We start from the raw sequence: 25,791 nt of genomic DNA, 5'->3' as shown, positions 1-25,791 counted from the left end.
TGATGACTTTGATGTAAAGTGTCTTTGAGTACTTTGAAAAGCGCTCGATAAATAAAATGTATCATCATTATTATTATTATTATTATTATATCCCCAGGACAATTTCTTACAGTTACACATCCTTGCACATATTTTTGCCTATTTAATATACACTTGATACTTGAATAATATAATTGTTTTAACATGCTCATGTTTATTTACCATATTTTATTGTACATTTTTATATTTTATATTATTAAATTGTGTCTCATACTATTTCACTGTGTTTATTGTTATGCACCATTAACCTAGACAAATTTATTTTATGTGTAACGTACTTGGCAACAAACAGTATTCTGATATAGTTTGCCAAATAAAGTCATAACAAAACGTCACAGTATAGTATGTCATAGGGTTAGTATAATATGTCACTAAAAAGTTCTGAAAAAGTCACAGCATAGTATGTCGAAAAAACTCACAGTATAGAATGTGGAAAAAAGTCATAGTATAGTTTGTCAAAAAATGTCATAGTATTGTATGTCACAAAAAAGTCATAGTATAGTGTGTCGAAAAAAGTCATTAAAAAGCCACAGGAAAGTATGTCGATAAAAAGTCACTAAATAGTATGTCGAAAAAACACCTGAAAAAGTCACAGCATGGTATGTCAAAAAAGTCAAGAAAATGTCATAGTATAGTATATTGAAGTCATATTGTAGTACATCGAAAAAAGACATTATGGTATGTTGAAAACAGTCATAGTATAGTATGTCGAAAACAGTCATAGTATAGTATGTCAATAAAAAGTCACAGAATAGTACATCAAAAAAGTTATTTAACGTCAAAAAAAGTCATGAAAAAGTGATAGTATGGTGTGTCGTAAGAAGTCATAAAAATGTCATAGTATAGCATGCTAAGAAAAGTCATAGTATAATATGTCGCTAAAAAGTTCTGAAAAAGTCAGTATAGTATGTCAAAAAAACTCACAGTATAGAATGTCGATTAAAAAGTCATGAAAAAGTCATAGTATAGTGTGTCGGAAAAAGTCGAAAAAAAAGTCATAGTATAGTATGTCGGAAAAAGTCATAAAAATGTCACAGAAAAGTTAAGAAGCTTGCTAAGAAAAGTCATATTATAGTTTGAAAAAAAATCCTAAAAAAATCAAAGTATTTAATATCAAAGTCATAGTATAGTATGTGGGAAAAAAAAGTCATAAAAATGTCATAGTATAGCATGCTAAGAAAAGTCATAGTATAGTATGTGGAAAAAAGTTTAAAAAAGTCTCAGTATGTTGCGACCCGTCTGCATTCCAGAGGAAGCAATGGAGGAGATGCAAAGGAAGAAGAGACAGTTGCTGACACCCATTTGGGAAAAGGGAAAGACACTGATGGTCTCATAGGACAGACCGGTGAAAAGGTTTTTTCTTTTGGACTTTACCATGTCAGCAGAGCTCGGCCTTTAGCAGTGGAGGTAGAAACTACTGCAGACAACCTTATTTAAAGTGAGTAATGCCACACACTTGTGGCTTCAAGTATAGCTCTCAACTTTTATCACTGTAACTCTTTTTCTTGTTTCTTTTATTTATTCAAAGCCTTTGTGCAAAGTGAAGATGTCACCACAGAGTATGTCACACTTTTTTTTTATTAATCATTTTGTATTAGTTTTCTCTTAAAATACATAGATATGTTTGAGCTTGTTTATAAAAAGAAGAAGCTATTAAGTTGGCAGTTATACAAGAGCTGAATTCAAAGCGTGTTATGAAATGGGGCATTATGCATGTGGCACATTGTTTCAGAATGCATATTTTGGAAACAAGCCTCAGTAAAGGAACTGCTGCACAACATTACAACATTAAAGCCATGTCATCTTGTACTGTTCACACATGTCATAGTAATATCAATACACTTTACAAATATGTTCATTTGCCCATGCATACCTTTTTTGTTTTGTTTAGACAATAATGTGTTTTTTATATTCATAATTTAGGTACCATAGGTTTGGATTAAGCTCAAACTTTGGTCACTTACAAAACATCAGAGTGGAGTGATAAAACCCTAATTCATCGATTGGTTGTACCTCTAAAGTATGGTAAGAGTATCTCAACTATCTCAAACTTTGACCTCAGAGTACTGTGTCTCATCTTCATCAGAGCTGCTGGAGTCTCTGACGACTCGCTGATGTCCAGGCTTTGCCTTGAAGCTCACCTGTGAATAATTGATCTGTGCTTCATCCTCACTGGTGTCGGTGTCATAGTTTATTGGATTTGGAGCTCTGGCTGCGCTGGCGTTCTCGTAGTCCTCCGGCCTTTCTTCATTCTAGGAGAATAACAGAGATTGTCACCAGATCATTTGTGTCATAACTTCTTATAGTATCTGGATTTTATGCCAGCAAAAATTCACATCAACACACATGTAATGCTTGTGAGGACTGGAAGATGTTTTCCTTGCTTAAGTAGTTGTTTTGGAGGGAATTAACTAAATTAAAACAGGAAACTTTGCAACAGTATTGTGGACACATCAATGTGATATACAGGACATACTTCTTCTTTTCTAGATTTTAAAAAGTAGCATTCCTGTAATTTATTATAACAGCAAGCACAAAATAGATCAACCATCAACATGATTTAGTCATTACTGCCATGATAACACACAATAAGTATTTGGTTCATAGGTTTCTGACCTTTGTAGGTGGCTTTTGCTTGGACACCTTAGCATACACATCATCTTCCGCCTTTGCCGGAAGAAGAATGTTGTTTCTAGAATAACAAATACCATCATACATATTACATATCACAAATATTTGCCATGTATTAATACCCTTCTTGTTGTTGTTGTTGTGTATTAAATAAAAAACACATTCTCACTTTTGCTTATTTCCAAAGTGTAAAGAAGCGTAGTTGAGAGAATCGTCCTGTGTTTGTCCACCTTGCTGTCTGATTGTTTTTTGTGCAGGACGACCCTGAGCAGAGACAGTCAGAAGACATCAGTGAATGCACTGTAACGAATGAGTCGGTTAATTCATGCCTTGAACAACAGGCTGTAGGTCCTCTGGTCATTCATTGCTCCACAATACTGAATACTGAATACTGAATAAGACAGAGCTACAGCACAGCGGGCAAAGCGACTTCAGCTTGATCATTGAAAGACACATCCGGCTCTCTAAAGTAGAGCTACACAAACGATAAAGGCCAATGCAGATGTTTGCATGGTGGTTTTGCAAACACTAATATTTGTGTTTTATGTGTTTAACTGATATTGTATGGATGCTATAAAAATGTCATAAAAAAGTCATAGTATATACGCCATAGTAAAAAGTGTAAAAAAGTAGTAAAAAAATGTAAAATGCAGTCTAATAATTGGTAAATTATCATTGACTTACTGTATTCTCAGAATTCTAACTTAAAACTTATTCAAAACCATATTTTACATGTGGCCCTTTTCTTCTTCTGTGTAAAATGTTATGAAAAATGTCATTTGAAAAGTCCCAAACAGCCATAGTATAGCACGCCATAAAAAAAGTCATAGTATAGAATACCATAAAAATGGCAGAGTAAAATATGCCATGAAAATGTCAGAGAAATTGTCAAAGTATAGAATGCCATAACAAATATAGTGTAGTTTTTAAAATGACTCAGCTACCGTGTCAAACTATAAGCCTCGTTCAGGTTAGGACTGTGTTGTGGGAATTATGGTCTGTCATCAATACTAGTGCTGTTAGCTGAAGTTAGAGATTTCAGTGAACAACCCGGCCGTTTAAAGTGGAAGTGAGATGGAAAAGATATTTTGTTTTATGTGTGCGCTTTTCCTGTGCGGCCCTCAATCATATGCTGGCCGATCATATGATCAATAAGTGGGGAGGACGTTTTAGATAGCCACACCTTAATCAACACTAAATTGATCTCAAAATGCTGAATACTTTTTAGGGACCCTGTGAACACCCTGCAGGAAAGATGGACAACATTAAGGGATTTGCAAAAAAGAAAATTAAGTAGAAGAAGAAATGTGTTGACTTTTTGTGCCTAAACACTATGGATAATTTCATAGCAATATTTCATATTTAAAGCACGACATACTGTACTTCTTAAATTGTGTTTTTTAGTAAATTCCCCCATCTGCAACTGCTTTCATGTATTGTTTTTTGTGGAATTTTAAATTGCTTGACTCACTTGTTGTCTGTTGGGCAGATTCACAGTACAGTAAACACTGTTGATGTTGGATGCAGGCCTGTAGAACAACAATGGCGACAGGAATAAGAACATGAATACTCCATGACTGACTATAATAAATGACAGGGAAGACATTTGTGTCTGAAGGTTCTTAAATGGATGCTTTGACTGCAGCATTAGCAGCAGCATCCAACTCTCTGTCCCACAGAGTGTGCCTTGTCCTGAGTGGGGACAGTGTGTGTGTGCGTGTGTGTGTGTGTGTGTGTGTGTGGCTGCTGTCTTACGTGTTGTCTGGACGAGGCTGGCATTGTTGGGCATTTGGACGGTGCTGCTGGTCTGACAAGAGGTCATCTCTGCTCCTGAAAGGCTCTACCATACCGGGGTCGCTCATCCGATTCCTCCTCCCGGCGCCATTCCACCAACCCTGAATGGTTTTACACCGACACCCAAACGAAGAGGGTCAGTTTTTTCTGGATCCGTTCCATGACAAAGTAGAAAAACTTGCACAAATGAGTCATCACCAGACAACCAAAACAGGGCAGTGTGTTCGTAGTTCCTTGTTGCTGCAATTTTTTCCTCTTGAGTCTGAAAACATAAAGGGATGTGATAGTGGTTGTTTACACAAATTAAACATGTCAAATCATCTCTGAAATGTATTTGTTTTCATACTTTACCTGTAGGCAATGACAATCAAGAAAATAACAAAAATAATAATAACAAAAATGATGATGAACAGGGTCCTCCTTAAGTTTCCTGTCGTTGGAAAAAAAAAGCATCAGAATGTAGACACAGATGTGTGAAAAAGAAGTACAGTTTTAAACAGCTGTGATTTAATCAGTTAAAGACTCACGTTCAAACAGACGGACTGGCTCAGACGATCTTTGATTTATGTCATTTTTTGCGACGCAGTAGTAGACTCCCGGTTGGTCTGAATACACTGTGTAGTTCCGACGATCGGACACCTTTTCATCCCGGTCCTCAGCCTTCATCTTACGCCATGAATATTGTGTGACTGGGGGATAGCTCTGACTGCTGCAGCTCAGCGTCACAGAACTGGTCCCGTCAGGCAGCTGATGCTCTGCTAGTGTTATGATCTTTGTGTGCTTTGGAGCATCTAAGCGGGGAAATTTAGGATAACATGATTTACTCAATATCTCAATATCAAATATCATACAACAACGACAGCACAAATGAAAAAAATAATCGAAAGCTTCTGCGTGTAGAATTAGAACATTTCCTTTTGGCATCCCCCAGTGGTTGTTTTTAAAAAAGACACTGTGGCTAAGCAATGAACCGCCCACACCATTTAACGTAGTTTGCCACAAGAACAACTGAAAGATGCTGCGACCTCAAAATCCTCAAAACCTACAAATTCTCACAGAGCGGCTTTAGATGTACTTGTTGTAAAGTTTGTTTTAATTTCTCTGCAATTGAATAAATAGAACGCTATAATTAAAAAAAACCTGTTGTGGTTGTTATTTTTACTTGGGGGGGATTTGAGGGCAGACATGTGATTTAAAGAAATGTGTCCACCAACAGCTATTCTCTACATCACATTAAAAGGTACCCTTAGAGGTTTTGTTTATATCTAATAGATATGGAGCAATGTTTTTGCGGTGCACTTTCCAGGTTCCAGGTTTTTTCAGTTACTGACAGCTGATAGTAGCAGGGCACCAAAATATGTATGGGCTAGAAAAATGTGGATGTAAACAGTGACAAATCATAAAGAATTCCACATTCAGCATGTTTAGGAGGCTGTGTGGATTCACAGTGTGTTTTGGTGAGAGACACTGAATGTAAACGTAGCTTTGCTTACAAGAAAACTCCACAAGATACCTCAAACATCAATATTTAAAACAATTTCCATATTTTCTCTAAATATTACAATTTGTAAGAAGATTCAAGATTAAGCTGCCACTTCACATGTTTTAGTATTACGATCATTTGCCCATAATCGTGTGTTTTGTATCTGAAACTTACATTAAAATGGTTGTGTGTTTTTTCTGTGTCATATTCGATCTAGTTTGAGGGTTATAGAAAATCTAATCCAGTCTAAGGACCCACTACATTTTCTTTTTGCTCTCAGCCCAATCTGTATTCACAATATTTACAATAATGTCTTGTATCTCCTAGTGTGTCATTGCACCATCCTGAATGCATCAGTGTACTCACACTTGACTTTAACCTCAGTTTGCTTTGAGTTTCCAGTTCCAATGTCGTTACTGGCTTCACAGCTGTACAGTCCGCCGTCGGAAGGACTGACAGAGTTTAGAGTGAAGGTCTTTGTCAATGTCTTCTGGAGGATTTTACTCTTGCCATCAGTCATCTTCATCCAGGTGACAGAGGTCACAGGTGGCCAGGACCGAGCGCTGCAATCTAGAGTCAACGACTTGTTCTCATACACAACAAGGGCCGGCTGAGCTTTTACAGTCACGTCTTTGGGGCAATCTGCATTTACCAAAAAATATAGTAAAAAAAGAGAGGAATTAAGTCTAAAACGTTGTCAGGTATAATGGACGACATAGTTATTACCATGAACAAAAACATTCAACAACTGATTAACATGGACAATATACTATAACTGTTGTGAATGATAGTTCCATAATATACATTTTAACAAGGTAAGTCTTGGTACAATAAGGTGGTAGATTATATAAACAGGGAAACCTCCACACCTGTACAATACAATGCATTCCTATGAACAATTACCTCACAACCTGGAGAGAAGTTGATTTAAATGTTGTAACTTTTGATGCCATAGTTTGTGGTGGAGGTGCATTATATGCAAGAGGTCTATTTAACTGAATACACCACTGTGTAAAATATACACAGTGGTGTATTCAGCTAAAAAGATTTAATTAAAATTAGCAATACTACACTGTAGAAATACTCCATGACAAGTAGAATCCTACATTTATAATTTAACTAAAGCAGTCTTAGCAGGAAAATGCAATTTGCGTATCAGAAGTAAAAGTATTCATTAGTATTATAATGTCTAATGTCTAGTTTGAAGTACTCTATATACTGTTGCAGTTTATCTGTAATAGTGCATTATATTTTCTCATTTTATATTTTTTGTATGTGAAATCAAAATTTAAAGTAACTAAACAAGTCTGCAAAAAATGCAATGAAAGCACATGTACCTCAAAACTGTATTTAAGTATTCAGTGTAATACTTGAGGAAATGAATGTAGTTATTTTTTGCCATAGCCTACATTTTAATGTTGTATAAGCTGCTTTGTCCGCTCATTGTACATTATTGTTTGATCAGCAAAAAGACAATGCACCGCTGGATTACTCACATTTCACCACCAACCTCCGCTCGCTTGTCTGTGAACCTTCGCTGTTTGTGGCGTAACAGGTGTAAACGCCTGTGTGGGTTGGAGTTGCATTAAATGCATGCTGGAGAGTGTTGAGGGGCCGATCATAATCAGGGTGAGTGACATGCAATTGTGAAGACTGAGGATTTGATTCGGAAGTCCATTTCAAAGTAAGTGTTGAGGTTGGGAAGCTTTCAACAGTGCATCTGATGGTGATGAGCTGACCCTCCCTGACCTCAGTACTCATAGACAGCGTGAGCTCGGTGGGAGCGTCTGTAGAGAGAAAGCAGCTGTAAGATTTTCAGGAGGATTCATTCATTGTTTAACATGATGTTATAGCAGCAGTCCATGAAGAGGAGGTCGACTTATGTCTAAAGAGCAGTGAAGAGTTTTACATTTCAGGTAATGCACTCATGTCTGTCTGTTGAATTTAGGGCCACAACTATCGGAAATGTAGCTTAGCTTAGCACAACGACTGGGAACAGATGGAAACAGCTAGCCTTGCTCTGTCCAAAGGAAACAAAGATGGCCAACCAGCATCTCTAAAGTTCACAAATCAACCAGTTATATCTGTTTTGTTTTTCTATTTGTATAGATCGTTTGAATCAAGCAGGCGTAAATGCTGATTTTCTAATGACCAAACTTGATGTAGAAATTAAAACAAAAAATGTAAATATCACAGAACACAGTCAGCATTACATAATTACTTACAGAGTACTTTTATGCACATCGGCTCACTATTGTCCCCTGTATTGATGCTGTTGGTTGCATTGCACATGTAACATGCTTCATCTGTTCTTGTCACTGTGTCCAAGTGTAGTTGTCCTTCTATAGTTGTCTTGGACTTCCACTGTGAGAAGTCAATCTGTTTGTTAATGTTGTATCGGTACCAGGAGTACCTAGACGGTTCAGGATTGGCCTCAGTTTTACAATAGAATATAAGAGGTTTACCAACTCCCACACTTTTATCACTTTTACTGGTGGAAATTGTTGTCTTCCTCGGGCCGTCTGAAAGAAAGAGTTAACTGTTAGCATGCTTTCTGTGGTGATATATTCTGTGGATTTATTGACTTTTCTCTGTCATCATCAACTGTCTGACATACATGCAGCACAAGGAGCTGTGAAACTTACATTCAACTTCAATTTTGAATGGCACTGATGTTCCAGTTCCCACAGTGTTAGTGGCTCTACATGTGTAGAGGCCTTTGTTCTCGGGCTCGATTCTCTGAACAACATACCGCTCATGTGTCTGCTTCTGAGCAACAGCTTTCCCATCTTTTAACCAATCGTAGCTGTGAGGTCGTGGGTTGCTTCTCTTCACATTACATGTTAAAGTCATTGTATTTCCTTGTCTAACTGTGGAAACAGGTGACTTCACCTCAACTTCAGGAACATCTGAAACAGAAGATTTCATTATTTCTTTAGGCTGAATCACAATGATAATCCTCAAAGATATCTGTAGTGTACATCAATTTAATAATTATCATTCACGATGTTAGGATAATATCCCAAAAATACAGTAGTATTAGAAGAGTTAAAACTGATGAGAATCACAAACACAAGGAATTAAGGAAAATTAAGGAAAACATAAGAAATACTCACATTTAACACTAATTTTGAGAGTATTTGATTTTATTATCCCCTGTTTGTTTTTAGCTTCACAATGGTATTCTCCATTCTGTGAATCTTTAATGGATGGGATCGTCCACACTGCCCCTGTTCCAATTACTTTCTTTTTATTGTAGAACCATGTAAAGTTTGGTTCTGGACGTCCTTTGGCGGAGCAAGTGAGAGTCACAGGTTGTTTTTCTATAACGATTTCAGGGCTTATTTTAGCTGATGTGTCTTTGGGAGCATCTGTGGAAACACATTCAATACAAGTCAGGAGAAATCAGTCAACACACAGCAAGCTTGGGTGGATTGTTTACAGAAATGAAATATGAATGACAATAGAGCCGGAGTATATATCCTTCTCAGATACAAAATGTAAAGACGCGTGCAAGTGCAATCAGCTGGCAAAAATGTACTTGAAAACCTCAACACAGAGTAATTCTGCTTGCTAATTCTGATCCTAAAGGAAGGAACATTTAAAAGTAGCACTTTTTATACTTAAGTGAAAGTACAAAAGTATTAGCATCAAAGTGTATATAAAGTACAAAAAGAAGTCAATGTGCAGAATGGTCAATTTCAGAATATGCATATTATATTGAATCAAAATGAATGCTGCATTAATGTGTACATCACTTTAAAGTTGCAGCTGATAAAGGTGGGGCTTATTTATTTTACTATATATTCAGCTGGGTTACTTGTGAATTTCACCAAGGGATCAATAAAGTCTTATCTAAGTTACCGTCCATCACTGGTAATGGTAGACAAGACATTAATAGACTCCATTCATGAACTTACATTCAACAGTTAAACTGATATTGCGAATCAAATATTTGTCTGTGTCATCTGTCTGGCATGAAAACTCCCTCCCATCATCCTGCCAGATGACAGTAAGACTGACTGTGGTGCTTTTCTGTTTTCCATTGTTTTGTTGAGGCGCTGAGAGCGGAGTTGAAGACAGTTGTGTCAAACCTCCAATTTGTGGATTTGAAGGACATGAACTCAAAGTGGAGCAAGTGAGGGTTATAGAGTCAGATTCGTTTACGACAGGCGGTTTCTCAAACGTGATCAGGCATGGATTCTCTGAAAATATATGAAAGAGACAATATCAGCAGAAATATCACGGTGAATATACAGAATAGCCAGTGTTAGTAAACTATAATCAATTCAGTACAAATACATATTTTTAACAGAATAATCAGTTGTTTTTTCTGTCTTAAACACCTGTAGATGCATGTAGCTGCATGTATCATTCGTCACTAAGGTGAACACTGACTGAATTACTGAGGCTGGTAACCTTATGCAGAGTGGAGCTTATGACTGCTCTAGAGTCATAAATGTTAAAACTCATGGATTCAAATAACCAGTTTCAGAGTTCAAGTTAAAGCTGGATACACATGATATGTGTGACTGAAAATAATAGTCCCAATTTTCAGATAATATCTTTATATTTTGAGACAGTTTCCAAAGAATTGCAATAATACAGATCCGTAGCCTCATATTAATGTAGGTTGTTGTAGTAGTTTGGTCAGATAACATAGTATTGGGTGTAATAATAAATAAGACATTACAGTGAAACAATTCATAAAAGTGGAGCTCGGATGGACTGACAAACAAATCATGACTCTCAAAATGTTTTGACATCCTGTAACTGTTTTCACATACAATCACAACTTCATTTCCAGTTCTTGAAATATGACTGGTTGTTGTAAAATTCTAAATGTGTGTTTGAATGTGTGACTTGTTTTTCTTGTAATCAAGACCTCAATCCTGCAGCAGTAGGACTTTTAACTCTATAATTATTTGTCTTTTTCAAACATTTATCATATTACTGAATCTCAACTCAACCAATCATTTCTGCCTCCAGACCAGCTCATCTCTTAATATTTGAGTAACTCATTTATTGCTATGTATTTTCAAAAAATATATATACCTTCAACTTCTAGCGTCACCCCTGGTTCGGTAATCCACGATACTTTTCCAACAAATCTGAAAAAATAGCCTCCATTGTCAGTTTTATTCAGATTGCAGATTAAAATACTGCACTTTTGTGAGGTTGCAGAATAATCGTTCCAACTTGAAGATGGAGAACCGATATATTTCACTCTGTCTGCAAAGTTTGCACTGACAGGACGTTTTATGTTATTCGTGCTGTAAATGACAGTGCCATTCCAATCTGTGCCATTCCACAGTCCATCCTTCAACCAAAGCCAGTATGCACCAACAGCATTCACTCTATTAGTGACTCTGCATTTGATTTCAATGCAGGACCCCTCTTTAGCTGTCAGGCGACTGTCTTCGAGTTCGAAGAGTTTTACTTGGCCACAAGTAAAATCTGTGATGATGAAAACACAAGTGAAAAAGTCATAATGTAAGTGAATTACATTATTTAATACAAATCTTCTTAAAGTATACATTGTTATCACAGTGGAGTAATACAATTCCTACTTTTTATTATTGCCAGAAACACCAACCACCCGACTGTCTGAGCATTCATTTTTGTGTAGCACTAAAGCGTGATATCTGAAACACAAAAACAAAACAAAGAAGTTTGTGTACATTATTGTATCCATAACAAAACCATAGAAATGCTTTTTCTTTTTTTACTCTGTAAAGTAGCCTTGCTACTTAGTAGGTTTTTAGTCATTTATTCAATGCAAATCAGCTACTCTCTTTTCTTCTTCTTCTTCTTCTTCCTCTTTTTTTTTTTAAATTTTCCAAGTTGTTTGAGTGTTCTGCATTTTCTTCCTCGTTTCAAGATTGTTGGGAATTCTCTAGCAGTGCAAACATATAAGCTATCTTAACTTTCACAACTTGCAAAATGTCATTATGTTTGAGTAAGAAAAAAAAGATATGAGGCAAAATATTAAGGCTCCATGTTGTTGTGATTCCCAGCATAGTTGTAATTATTTGTGACTTGATACATCAGAAGCCAAACATTACATTTTAACGGTTCAGGTTATTGGTTCAGTTGCTTTTTTCTTTAATACCTAAAATAGGACTTGGAGGAATGTCAATGGTATTTGACATCAACTGTTTAAATCACTTTATTTTCTGCTTCATCAGCCATACATTTAAAGAAAACCCATAATACACTGTAAACAGTCCACTTAATTTATTTTACAAATTCTGTCATTTATCACCCCAGATATTAGTGTTTTAAAGGCTTCATATACAGTAAATACTTCACTTATAAATGCCACTGTATTCTTGTGCATACAACAAGAAGATCATTTGCTGGAGAAAGTTGAATCCAAATCACTGATAACTTAATACATTTTCCCATTCAATGAAAAAAACAACAACTTCAAAATCAAAACTCAACTCTCTCTAGACACAGACATCGTACCACCTTGGTGATTGAAATAAACCTTCACAGGCATAGATGACTTTCTCAGTTATATTATGCAGTCAAATAGAGGAGATATTTTAGACAGAAAGATATAAAAATATGAAAATAAGCTTGTTCTTACCTCAGATGATCCACTTAAAGCAGTCTGTAGCGCACACCATCCCTCCTACAGTAAGAATAAGAATAAGAACAGGACGTTTTCACAGTTGATCTAAACTCTTGTAAAATTTGCATGCCCCATCATGCAAGCCAGAGAACACAATCTTTTATAGTTGTACTGATACAAATCTTGTAGTATTTTCTCCTTACACTTGCCCGCTGCATGCATCTTCCTCTCACTTCCTCTTTAATGCTTTTTTTTTTTAATAGTGAAAGGGAGGGCCAACTCTATTACAGGCACTGATCAGCACTTACAGTATTTTACATCTATTTGCAGGATGCATGCTTACACAACATGTACAGTGTCCATTAGTACTTCAAGCTCATCAAAAAGAGTGAAAACTTTTCAAAAGTTTTCTGAAGTACTGTGTAAATAGTGTGTTTCTCATATTGCAAAACATTAAAGTATAGGGAAACCACACAAACAGGAAACCTTACACAAAGACAAAAACATTTGACTTCACTTCCCCTCTCTAAAAGCAGCAGCCACAATCTTCTCGGCATCAGCCGCCATTTCGTCGATGGCACCGTTTAAAGCTTGCAGCATGGCAGTGAAGGAGCGGCTGGCAGAACGGGCATGTCTGGGCATCGCCATCTCCACCAGCTTCGACGAAACCGTGGCCAAGTCCTTTTCTGCCGCCGCCAGACGCCTTTTCACTTCACCTTTAGTGACCTCCACTGACAGAACACAGGTCCGCAGCACTTTAAGTCCTGTTGGTTCCATTCCTCGCTGTCGGGCCAGTCGCTCGACCGATTCATCATCCAGGCACAGAGATAATTGTGCTTTGCTTAGAATCCGCACTGCTACACTTGAGTCCACCATGGAGGCCACAAAGGGAACGGGGATAGCTGACACCCCACCAGATAGAGAGGCAGCTGCCCATACTAGTGCTTTGAATGCCTCCTTTTTCTGGGTGACCAGGGTGGAGGTAAGCGTCGGGAGAGCCAATAGAAGGGCGTGTGCTCGGATCTCTGGAAGGTCTCTTCCCATGTCCTCCAACAGGCCGGGGAAGTCAAACTTCTCCAAAGTGGAGGGTCGCACCAGGTAGACTTTAGGCAGTGCCACACCCTGTGATGTCAGCACTTCTAAACCGGCTTTCCTCTTATCTTCTAGGTTTTTTTCACTGCCTTTTTCTGAAGCTAAGAGAATAAAGTACACTGTTTGTCGCTGTTGTGACCGGGCCTCGAGAAACACCTCCACACTGTTGGGTTGGGGCGCCTGGTTGAACGTAATGAAGACGGCATTGTAGCGGGCGAACTTAACTCTGTCCATGTATCCCTCGGGTTCAAATGGAGAGGTGGATGGAACAGGTGGCAGATCCCACAGGCGAAAGTCAGGGTGTTTAGGGCTTGGGTAGCCTGCCACCTCCTCCGGGGAAACAGGGGATTGAGACGGAGCTGCTCCATCGTCCCCAGAGCTGAGGCCACGTAGGAAGTTTATGAAAGTGGCCTTTTCATCCCCACGGTCCCCTATCACAGCTAAGTTGATCCTGCTGATCAGGAGATCTTCCACTGCATCCTTGACATCTGATAACTTATTGTGCTCTATGGACTCTTTGAGGGTCTCAAGGAGGTTCAGGCTTCTGAAAACATCAGCCATGTCTGTGAAAAGACAGAGATTGTTTATATACTGTAACACAGAACAAAAAGATTTGCAAACAAAGCATTAAAACTGATCTACTTTACCACACTGGTAAGTGTAACAATAGACATGATGACATCTAACATATCAATAAAAATAAAAGTTACAACTTTTCCAATTGTACCTTGCAATATAATCCTAGAATAAATGTTAAAGCTAATTATATTTCACCACTGGTTAATTAAATAAGAAACAATAAAAAAGACACACAATGGGATGGATGCTGGATCAAAGAAATATCTAACAGAATTAAAACAGATAGATCTGCACATCAACTACCTCCCGGTATAAGGATTTTCATTACTGGGCTTTTTATTGCTACTACTATTCCAACAGCAATTTATCTGTTTTAATTCTAGAACAAGAATTGCCAGAGCAATTTTTAAAGCAATCAATTATACATTCATTTTGGCAATGCAAAGTTTCAATTCAACCCAATACTGCACGTACTCACCGGCGGATGTGGAGGAGAAGCAGCCCTGTGGTTGAAGTATTTGTTCTCAGTTGTCAAATGTTGATTCTTCGGCGGCTCTGAATTACCAGCAGCGTCAGGTTGATCTATTTCAAGGTGTCCGTCCAGCTAGTGGAACATTCTAATCCTGTTAGCTCAGCCTTAATCCAAAATCACTTAAAGCGCATTCATGCACACTGTGTGTAAATGTAAAGCTATTTGCTTTCATGTACAAGAAGGCACACACATTTATGAGCATATAAATAAAGACGCAAGCACAATCAATGCTAGATTACCATTCATTTTTAAATAAATAAACATGAACATACATGAATAAACATTATTATTAAGGTAAAATCTTTATAATAAGCACAACCGTTATCCAGACAGGATAGGGTGACAAAATCCATCAGTATGACCATATAGTACCTTAAAAAATGTTTACTACTTCATACTTTTGTTCTCCTCACTGTCCATAATGATGAGGTATGGGGCAGCCTGATTGTCGAATAGTTAAGGTGCTTACAACATTGTTCAATTGAGCCATGGGAGTTCTATGGAATCCTCCTCCACCACCATGAAATTATGAAAGACTACCTTTTTGTAATTTAGGTATGAAGACTTGTGTAAGGTTGGAAAACAACCCAGAAAGTGCAATCAGCAATGTTACAGTTTCATTTTCTTTTCATTGACATTGAAAGCTGTTACACGGATTTTGTGTTTATCCACATAGGCCTTATGAAGGACCATAAAGAGGAACAAAGTAGTAATAATTAAGTTGAGGGATTTATGCATACTGTATGTGAGACTCTTATGAGTAAAGCTGCACACTTTTGCTTTCTTCTCTTTTTATTTTAAGAGGAACCCAGAATGCAAAACATCTGACACCTGGTTGATGTTCTGGATGCTATTTTAGGCTCACATCCTCTCACACAATGGTTTCCTGTCTTTTTGAAAGCAGAAGAGTTGTGAATTCAGGTTTACAGTATGTGAGTTAATTTCGAAAAACAAAGTAACTGGACTTGAAATCAAAATCTAAGAAATGTATCTGAAGGCCAATATCAGATGGAATTAAATGTATTAGTCTTGTTTTGCTGATAATAAATAAGCCAAAGGTGCACAGTACCTCTAAACTGTTAATAGCTTTAAAGAGTCAATGGAGTATATACGTATATATATACATACAGTATATATATAGTCTGTAATTAGCTACGGACTGTTTTAACTGCTCCGATACGTATATGCACAAACTTCATCCTCAATACACAAAGTTACATCTAATACTACAAAGTGTGATTTTTTTATTTTTCAAGTTTTCAATTGTAAGCTTTAAAATGTGTATACTAAAAGTAATACAACAGAATTATATTTTAGATACAAGCTACTCTTGTTGGTCCAAAACACTATCAAATTGTGTCTCCTCATCCTCCCTAATCATGTCCTCTTTGCCCTCTCCATCTGGTCTCTCCTTAATTAATGCTTTCATTAATGTATGACATGGTGAGCCGTGTAAATATAAATACCAGTTGATCCTTGTGACTTGTCAACATCTCCAGAGTCTCGGACAGATTTCAATTTTTTCATTTTCTCACCAAACAGCAAATGATTGCAGAAAGAAGAGCGAAAATCACAAATGCAATGATAATTTCCAGCAGTGTAATCGTTTTTTAACAATTTCATGTTTTGACCTGGAATAAAGAGGAACAAATTGTCAAAAGTGCTTCTTATTCCGCACACTGTGACAACACACTTTCCATGAATATCCTGTTCAGTTTCATTATGGTTGAATTAAAGGAAAGACCATTTCAAAACTGAGAGGTTACCTTCTTATTCTTGTTCCACTTTGTACATTATGAGGTTTCCTTTATCTTCCCCATTTTCATTTTGGCTGACACACTGAGCTGCACAGATGTCAAGTATGTTCTACTATCACATTGGGGATGACAGGTGTTTCAGCGTTGTTCTGCAAGGTAGTGCCAGTTCAATCTGCAGGTTTTTGTTCACTTGACGAGGAACAGAGAGAAACTTTCAACACCGCAGGTCAGATTCAGAGCTTCACGCTCTCTTACAGTTCAATCAGGAGAGACAAGTGAATGATTAGTAGTTAACATTTACTATGACAAATGATGCGTTAATGAGTTACACAGAAATTCTTTGGCGCTTGAACTCGACGAAGAGATTTGTGATCGAGTTGTGATTGCCCTGAGTGGCAACAATATAACCCCCCCCCCCCCGTGGAGTCCAGACCCTGGTGGTGATGGTGGCTGATGAGGTTGATAGAATGAGTTGATGAAGCTGATGAATCTGCAAAGATTGGGCGGAGATGGGGATGTGGAGGGTAGCATGCATTGAGTGATTGGCAGATGTATGGGAAATAAACTACGGGCTCAGGCATGCAAAGAATATAGTCTTCCTGTCTGAACTTGCGCCAGAGCTTCATTTGTGTTATTGTGAAAATGATATACTGTATTATACATAGTTCAGAAAACTCTTAAACACGAAGATAGTTTAGATAGTAAAAAGTAAAGGTGAGAATAAAGTGCAGTGTGAGGAGGAATCCTCACTGAGGGCTTCTCTATCAGGTCTTAAGTGGGAGAAAATACACAGTAGAAAGAAAATCAGGGTGACGTACTCAAGTCTGTAAGTGGAATCAGGTGAGAAGGCATCAGGGTTATTGATCACTTCAGGACTAATGTAGTCTACTCTCCCTTGTATTTCAAAGGGGCAGTAAGTAGAAGTTATGGCAGGAGTAAGATGAGTCTCGCTCTAACAGTATTGTTGCTGTTGGTCACCCACAGAGGACAATAAAGGCCATACATTATATTAAGGGTTAACAGGCTTTGCATAGTTTATAGAGGACAGCCAAACATGTTGGTGTTTGTTTAAGCTTCAAAATAAAACATGTCAGTGAACATATAAAGCATTTCCCATGGTTCTTCATACCTTTTACAGTGATAGTTGCTGTAGGATGATGTGAATCCTTTAGTTGTTCCATTCAGGATAACTCTGAGTTGATATGATCGATTGTCTGACTCTGTGAGGTCATTGATGATGATGCTGCAGTTCCTCTGACTCAGATCCAGTGACGCCTATCCTCCAGACCCAGACTGAGCATTTGGGTTGGTGTTGTTCATGTGGGGTATTGTGTGTGAATCAGTTCAGTTCTGTTTGGTACATTTGTAGTGAAGCGAGGATCAGTGATAAAATGGTACAGAGTAAAACAGAGTACAGCCTCTGCTGGTATCCCTGCTCCATTAAGTTTGTTACAGTATCCATTTTGACAGCACTGTTATTCTCCTGGAGATGCAACTTTTAATACAATACAATGTTTGAGCGTGAAAGGGAAATATCAACAGTAATGGGACTTTCATTATCTGTGCAAAATTGTTTAAATTGAAAATGCCTTAAGCAGTTAAAAAAAAAAATAGATGTTGAAATTTGATTTTGGTCTCATAACAAGAGTGCAATAAAGCTGCATACTGTGTTAGCATTGTTGCCTCTCACAGCGAAGAGCAGAGTTGCCCAGAGAGACAAAACATCCTGATTTGATGATTGAGTCCCTCCCTCCACAAAAAAAAACCGAGTTCTTTCAAAAGCACAAAAGTGTAGAATAAACATACAGGAAGTGTGGTTGATCACACTCAGAAACAACTCCACACCCGAGAGCACAGATACAGGATGCTGCATGTTCACCTTTTCTGTACTGATCATACACTTGACTACCACTTTCCTAAGGGCCTCATCTCAGGCCTCCGACAACAGCTCTGAACAACTGATATCTATTGTCTCTGCAGGGACCAAAGCAAACCACAATAACTTGAACAAATTTATAAAATTAGCTGTGAACTAATCATTCACTGTGATGGATTTCATTTGGAAAGACATTTAAAAATATGAAGCTATATGTTGTTTAACCTGGTCCTCTTGATTCTGCTCTCTTCTCTCCACAGTGATCTCAGCAGTGTCACTCCGCTCTGAACAGACTCTTCCTCTCAGAACTCTTCTACCTCTTTCCTCTTTGTGGAAACAACGTTAATGCAAAGTATTGTCTCCTCTTGTCAGACTAACACAATTCCATGCAGTTATAATCTCACAGTATCACAATATGCATCATATATCCTTTGGGGAAGTTGTACCTTTAACACTGAATCATGAAGGAAAGGGAAACAATTTTGCTGATACACCACTTTTAAGACAGTGAACTGATACAAAGCATCTATGGCAGTACCCACTCAATAAGAACAAAAGACTCCGATCATCTTGAGACACATCTTGTGTCACTGATAAATGTATTAAATACCCGCACAGAATGTGTTCCTCCATTTTAGCTTCAGCTTTTTTGAAAGCACTTCTGTATTTGTACAATGTGCAGAAATTTCAGTGTCTCTGGTAACTTCCTGTTCTCACATTGGGCTGCTACACTTCGACTGTCTTCGGTTAATGAGCTGCAATTCTGTCAAAATCTGTTGCTGTATACTTTATATCTGCATATTGAACACTGAACCTGTAGAGGAGTGCGTGCCATAGAGTTTGAGAGGACTACTAAGAGATATGAGCTTTCAGTGAGAACAGTGTTTTCTGTGCATGAAACTCACTGCTAGTACTGAGAGTAAGGTTGATTCTCCTCACCAAAATGATGTGTACTGAAAAAAAAATAACAGACACGTTTTCTGTTGCTGGAATGAGCATTTATTTGTGCACAAAGCTGAATAGTAGTAAAAAGAACAGAGCTGCGCTTGCAAACATAAAAGCACTGGAGATCTAGCAGAGCACTTAGGATACAGATATATTACCACTAAGAGGGATCTAACTTTGAATATTTCATAGAAATGCATTTAAATAAGCTATTATCGAACAAATGATGGAAACATTTAGGGTTCAGTGTGTCACCCTGCAAATTACTGGACAACTCGGTCACTTTACTTCATGAGCCACAGCTACACATATTGTGGCTTTAAATAAAAGTTCAAAACAAAAGTGCACTTTATTACAAAAAGAGCTGCACTGTGCGCGACAGTACCACGTTATTGTGAATTCAACTGCTTTGCCCCGTGTAGCTTTCAAGCGCTAGGATTGGCGAGACGTCAGAGGTACGTCTAATCTGATTTGTTCAGGTCTCCTCTGTCATCCCGTCTCCTTTCTGCCAAGATCCCTTTAAACACACCTCTGCGTAACATCTGTCTGCTTCTTTTAATTTATAAATCTGAAAGTACTGACAACACATGTATTCACACATCCATTTCAAACTTCTCCTCGTCACCTACAGACTTCAGATTCACTCCCTTACCTCAAAAAAACCCACTCAAAACACACCTATTTGTCTATTTCTATGATGCATGTTTTTAAATCATTCTCTCTATTTTATCCCCTTTGTAAAGTGTCTGAGTTTTTTGAAAAGCACTTATTAAATAAAAAGTGTTATTATTATTATTTATGTTTAATTTTCAATGAACATGTACACACGCTTTCCTTAAAAGGAAATCTACTTCGGCCTCACACACCAGCATCACATCTAAAACATGAATTTCTGCACTATATCGACCCCCTCTTGCACTAAAGCTCATGCTATGTTTGATGTAATGCTTGACTCACTGCATACTATGTCACGTCTGTCTACGCTCAATCACTTGTTGTGTTTTGTCTTGCTTCCCCCAATTTAAAAAATTAAAGAAACATTCATTGTTAAGTCACTCCACCAAGTCACACAGTCCGTCTATCTCGCCCATTATTTCATCCACATTTGAGTACACTGCCACATCCTCACCTCCCTCCTCCTTTGACATACACTCTTTTGTCTCCTTATCTTCCCCTGTCATCACCTCCTCCTCTTCTCTGCCCTCCAACATTTCACTGGCCTCAGCGCCATCGTCTTGTCCCTCCTCTGTATATTTCTTCTTATTAATCTCGGCATACTCTGTATCTGTGGTCTCTTGCGTATCCTCTGCCCCTGTGGGACTCTTCCTTTTCATCAAGGAAAAGTTGATGTCAGAGTACTCCACCTCTCTTGGTTCCACATCACCATCAGGGGCCGATTGCCCAGCAGCCTGAGCTCCTTCTTCAGATTCCTCTTGGCCATGGGTCCCATCATTTTCCACTCCTTGACCAGCATCGATCTGTCAGGTAGAATTCACAAATTATAATTGATTTGCCAACTGATACATGAAATTTCTACATCCAGGCTACAACTGGTTCCTACTGAAACACTTGAAACAATTTTATCCACAAGTCGCTGACATGATCATGACTGTTTTTATCTTAGTTGTAGTTAAGATTGCTGCTGTGCGATAATGCAGTGCAGTCCTTTCTAGTCTATACTTACAACCGCATTGCAGTGCAACAATAAGAGCACTATGACAGTGTGAAAATTAGTGAAACAAAAGAAAAACAATGGCAATGCATGTCTCCTCACAAGACTAATCAACATTTAACTAATATATTGCACACTGTAGTAGCCAGCTGTGTTAATATAAATACCAGTGGAACCGCTTGAGTCGTCACCATCTTCAGAGCTTCAGCCATATTACCAGACTTCTTCCGTTTATTTCTGGGGAGGAAATGTATTGAACAAGAACAAATGTTACAAATAAACAATGAACAAGCAATAATGATTGAATCAAAGTCACTCTTAAAAGTGTTTTATAAAAAATGAAAAAGGCCACATGTGATATGCGTTGTGTTACCAAAACACTATATAATAAAAGACACAATCCTCACAAGACAATCAAATTCAAGCAAGTATCTAGCCTATGCAAACTGATTATGTACACTACATTTATATATTATTCGATTTACATATGCCTTTATTTTGGAAGACCAAAAATGTTTGCAGAATACCTTGGATTATGGTTAGCATTGATAAACATAAGATTCATGATTTGCTGTAAAATAGATTGCGTATGCTAAAACACTGATGTGGTCCTTAATGACTGATAACACATGAATATGCCTAGAACTTTTATTAAAAATAAATAAATAAATAAAGAAGAGCAATGCATGGATGTCAAAAAGATGCACAGTTATAAAAGTAAAAGAGTACCTGCAGCATTTTACGGCCAAGCAGCAGATGGTTGCTGAAAGGAGTATCCCAATCACAAACGCAATGATGGCTTGCGGCTGTATGAAGGTTATTAAAAATGCGTAGAGTGGATCTGGAATGGAGAGGAACGAAAGTCCTTATTGCTGCTGCTTCATGATGAAACATATTTATAAAAATTAAGTATTGAAAATGTCATAAAGTAGTGGTCTAGAGTCAGGGAGGTTTTGTATTTGTCAAAACTTACCATCTTGTTTCAAGTCATTTATTCTGACTGTGAGGTTCTTTTTTGCTTTCCCGATTTCATTGCTGCTGACACACTCAACAGTGGTGTAGTTGCGGCGTTTTACAGACACAATGGAGCTGATGACAGTGTGGCTTGACTGATTGGTAATGACAGAGTATTCAGAGGGAGTCTCCAACATCGGCCATGTGATGGTGGGTAAAGGAAACCCTTCACTGATACACACACAAGTCAGGACCTCCGACTGGACCTCACATGGAGGGCTACTTAAGAACTTTGGAAGAACTGCAAACACAAAAGAAGAACCTCAACAACACAGCAAACAATAAAGTAAAACAAAGTGAACATCTTTCCATCTACAGCCTACTTACATTTCACGTTTACTTCAGCAGGTGTAGTCAGAGTGGTGATCTGGTGCTCTGCAGTACAGATGTACTGTCCAGAGTATTCTGCTGTCACATTAAGGATGACAAGAGTGGCTGATCCAGAGTCGTTCTGCAGGACGATTACATTTTCACTTTGCAGGTTTTTGTTGGAGTCAAGTTTGGTCCAGGTGACAACAGAAGGAGGGGAACTTTCAACACTGCAGGTTAGATTTAGAGCATCTCCCTCTTTAACTGTTGTCATTCCGGTGATCACAGGTTTCTTCACATCTTTAAGACAAAATTTTAGACAAACGTTTAGAATTTGTCAGACAAATGTTTTATCCTAAATATGTGGCTCCAGGCTGAAAACCACCTGGAAGCCTTAAAAATACCTCAATATGTGTGAAATATTTTTTATAAAATTATTATGTTGTTTAGAACCCAATATGTAAGAAAAAAAACATCCATCCAAACACAAAATATTGAACAGGAAGCATAAAAATATATGAAAAGCTGTTCACTTTGTCAGTTGCTTTTCTTTCTGGTTCAACGAGCGAGTGAGAGAGAGAAACCGAAGCAATAGTCAAGCGAGCTAGAAAGTGACTGAAGAGGGATCATCTATAGAGAGAACAAAGCCATAAATCAGAAGAATGAAACAATATTTTCTGATTGTTTCACTGCGGTTACTTTCTAAAGCATAACACCTTCTCACAAACCTGCAGGAAGGGTGTAGTTCAGATTTTTTTGTGGTGCAGACGTACAGTACAAAATATTCTTTTGGCACGTTAAGGATGACAAGTGTGGCTGTTCCAGTGTCATTGTTCAGATCTTAATTCACCTCAAATCTATCTACACAATGTTTTAAAAGCCACAAATTCCCAACATTTCTGCAAGAACACCGTTGAGGTTGTAAAGTCCAACAAACTTCATAAAACCATCAAAAATGACATGACAACGTAAAGGTGAGAATAAAGTGCAGTATGTGCTATACTCACAGGTCACATTCAGAGTCACTGTCTCCTCTGTACTGATGTTGTTGGTGAAGCTGACCTTACAGGTGACGTTGGTGCCGTGCTGTTCAGCTGAAGGGTCAAAGGTGAAAGTTGAGCTGTGTCTCTGTGTGACGGCAGTCAGATTCTCAGTCTTGACAGCAGTGATGTTTCCTGTGATGTGAGAGTCCTTCTCTCCTGCTCCTCTCCACCTCCAGGTGATTTTAGGATCAGATCCAGAGCAGAGACCAGGAGCAGTGCAGGTCAGTGTGGTCTGCTGTCCCTCTGTCAGAGGAGGAATCATCACTGTGGGCTTCAGGGTCAGACCTGAAGGGAGAGCAGTCGATGAGTGGAATCAGGTGAGCAGCCTGAAGGTCACCATTCACTTAAGTTCAGGCTGAAATAATCTGATACTTTGTTCAACATCTCATTAAATCAGAGTTTTATCAGGACCTGGTGCAGTTCCTACTGTTTGCCCACAGAGGTCGACAAATACCAAACATTATTTAATTATTATTCCATTCAGACTATTAATACAGCAAATATGTTGAATAGAATGAACATCTTCACTTTAAGTGTTTGTTGTAGCTGTTCATACCTTTAACAGAGACAGTTGCTTTTAGGGGGAATGTACATTTATTGTCCTTCATGATTCCATTAACTCTGAATTGATATAATCCAGAGTCTGACTCAGTGAGGTCATTGATGATGATGCTGCAGTTCTTCTGACTCACATCAGGCTCCAACAGTGAAACTCGTCCCATAAACCCAGACTGAACTTTGCTGTTGTTGTTAGTGTGGAATATCATGTCTGAATCCTCACATCTTTCTTTAGATGGTTCACATTTGTACCACACTATATGTTTGGGTGTAAAGCCATCAGCAGTGGTGAAAGAACACGGTATCACAACACAGAGTCCAGCCTCTGCTGTTATTTCTCCTTCACTGAGAGCGATACAGCATTCGTCTTTGTCACATTGTCCCCTCACTGATGCACCTGTTAATGGAAACAGTGAGACAAAAACATTGAAAGGAGATATTTAAATATTGATAATACTCCATGATATTTAATAAATGGTAAAGAAACGCTTCTACTGCGACAACATTACATTTACAATAAATACTTAATAAAACAAGTCAAATATTCTATATATTATGCAATTACATCTATCAGTCCCAAAGTTCCCAAATTAGTCAATAGATGCTTTGAGTAATGTTACTAATGAGGACATTTATCACAGAATATTGTTGCTATCTATTTTGTTCATCTCTTTTATTGTTGTCATCACAACAAGATTATAATAAAATATATACATACCTGTGACAGCAGTGAAGCCTCTCACAGAGAAGAGCAGAGTCGTCCAGATGAGAACAAACATCCTGATTTGAAGATTGAGACAGTCAGTGTCTTTTCCTTTCAGAAGGACAAACATTCAAATGTTTCACTTTATGAAACTGGAGCAGAAAAATCTCCACGGTTGACAGCACAGATTCAAATACATGATGTTGCAGGTTCACGTTTTCTGTAGTGACATTGATACATGTGGCTAACATCATCTTCAGGGTTGTGATTCCCACAAAATGGTTTATTTCCGAGGATTTTGTAATATCTGTTCCATAAAACTGCTAAATAAATAAATAAACTGAAATTATCTGAAGAAGCTTTATCTACAATCCCCCCCCCCCCACCACAATGAAATGCACACTTTAGTTTACAAGTAAACAAGGAATTCTAAAAAGCATTTTATGACATTAGTCAGTAGAGAATGACTTCTACAGTCTTCATTTATAATTTAGAAATATGATTTAAAAAGTAAGGTGAAGGTTGTGTTTTACCTCTTTTTGTCTTGTTCTCCTGCTCTCTTCTCACCACAGTGATCTCTGCTGAGTGTCTCTGCTCTGAACTGACTCTTCCTCTCTTTTGTCATTCGTTCCTCTTTGTGCTACAACAATTTTAAAGGAAGTTTCTCTTCACACTGCTGGCCCTCGTTAGACTGCCACACTCACAAATCTCTAAAATGTGTGCATATGTTAATATATATATATACTGTGTATCAAGTTGATAATGTGCAACTTTAACGCTGAATAATAAAATGAGACTGTCTTGCTTTTTTTTTCTTTAGGACTGTAAATGCGTGAGAAACTCTTAGAAAGGGGAAGTATGATGTGTTTGAGAAGATTGTGTCACCTTAAGAAACCAAATACCTCATCTATCAACTATCCTTCTACACTGTAAAGCACAACACAATACATACATGTGCATATAGGGTGGTGAATGTGCATGCATGCGAATGGTCTGTACTACAACTGCTGTCTCTAATTAAGTGCATGAAATACCGACAGATACAAAAATAAGATATTTCTTTTAATCCTGGTTCTTAACTCAACTGCAGGAAGCTCCATATTTGTAGCAGAGTGGTTTTTATGGTTTAATGTGCAACATCTCTAAGTTGTGTTCTCAGAAAAGTCTCAGAAGTGATTATTCAT

At 37.8% G+C, this 25,791-nt stretch overlaps 3 protein-coding genes across 3 annotated transcripts; all 3 read right to left on the bottom strand.

The window, feature by feature from the left end:
- Nucleotides 1-1,599: 1,599 nt before the first annotated feature.
- On the bottom strand, nucleotides 1,600-12,748 carry si:dkey-24p1.1 (uncharacterized protein LOC556718 homolog). Its single transcript, XM_068735808.1, has 18 exons — nucleotides 12,731-12,748; nucleotides 12,543-12,587; nucleotides 11,518-11,592; nucleotides 11,003-11,404; nucleotides 9,868-10,152; nucleotides 9,064-9,318; nucleotides 8,593-8,856; nucleotides 8,173-8,469; nucleotides 7,444-7,734; nucleotides 6,314-6,589; nucleotides 4,992-5,255; nucleotides 4,816-4,894; nucleotides 4,663-4,726; nucleotides 4,426-4,565; nucleotides 4,142-4,199; nucleotides 2,840-2,934; nucleotides 2,656-2,731; nucleotides 1,600-2,291 (listed from the first exon to the last, which is right to left on the bottom strand). The coding sequence occupies exons 3-18, from the start codon at nucleotides 11,564-11,566 to the stop codon at nucleotides 2,085-2,087; spliced, it is 3,102 nt and encodes a 1,033-aa protein (XP_068591909.1). The 5' UTR covers nucleotides 11,567-11,592; nucleotides 12,543-12,587; nucleotides 12,731-12,748; the 3' UTR covers nucleotides 1,600-2,084.
- Nucleotides 12,749-12,836: 88 nt separating this feature from the next.
- Nucleotides 12,837-14,732, bottom strand: irgq2 (immunity-related GTPase family, q2). The gene is made up of 2 exons (XM_068735809.1): nucleotides 14,677-14,732; nucleotides 12,837-14,182 (listed from the first exon to the last, which is right to left on the bottom strand). Exon 2 carries the CDS (start codon nucleotides 14,178-14,180, stop codon nucleotides 13,041-13,043), a length of 1,140 nt encoding a protein of 379 aa, XP_068591910.1. The 5' UTR covers nucleotides 14,181-14,182; nucleotides 14,677-14,732; the 3' UTR covers nucleotides 12,837-13,040.
- A 4,607-nt stretch (nucleotides 14,733-19,339) lies between these two features.
- Nucleotides 19,340-25,266, bottom strand: LOC137891655 (sialic acid-binding Ig-like lectin 5). Its single transcript, XM_068736382.1, has 9 exons — nucleotides 25,141-25,266; nucleotides 24,623-24,684; nucleotides 23,903-24,301; nucleotides 23,311-23,631; nucleotides 22,322-22,603; nucleotides 21,954-22,235; nucleotides 21,710-21,821; nucleotides 21,148-21,217; nucleotides 19,340-20,786 (listed from the first exon to the last, which is right to left on the bottom strand). The coding sequence occupies exons 1-9, from the start codon at nucleotides 25,230-25,232 to the stop codon at nucleotides 20,361-20,363; spliced, it is 2,046 nt and encodes a 681-aa protein (XP_068592483.1). The 5' UTR covers nucleotides 25,233-25,266; the 3' UTR covers nucleotides 19,340-20,360.
- Nucleotides 25,267-25,791: the final 525 nt, after the last annotated feature.

This window comes from Cebidichthys violaceus, unplaced genomic scaffold (genome assembly GCF_023349555.1).
Source record: "Cebidichthys violaceus isolate CVI_PGR_0920_01 unplaced genomic scaffold, fCebVio1.0.p SCAF_7, whole genome shotgun sequence".
Classification (NCBI taxonomy): domain Eukaryota; kingdom Metazoa; phylum Chordata; class Actinopteri; order Perciformes; family Stichaeidae; genus Cebidichthys; species Cebidichthys violaceus.
Note: the sequence above shows the minus strand (reverse complement) of the source record. Positions and strands in the feature narration are given on the sequence as shown.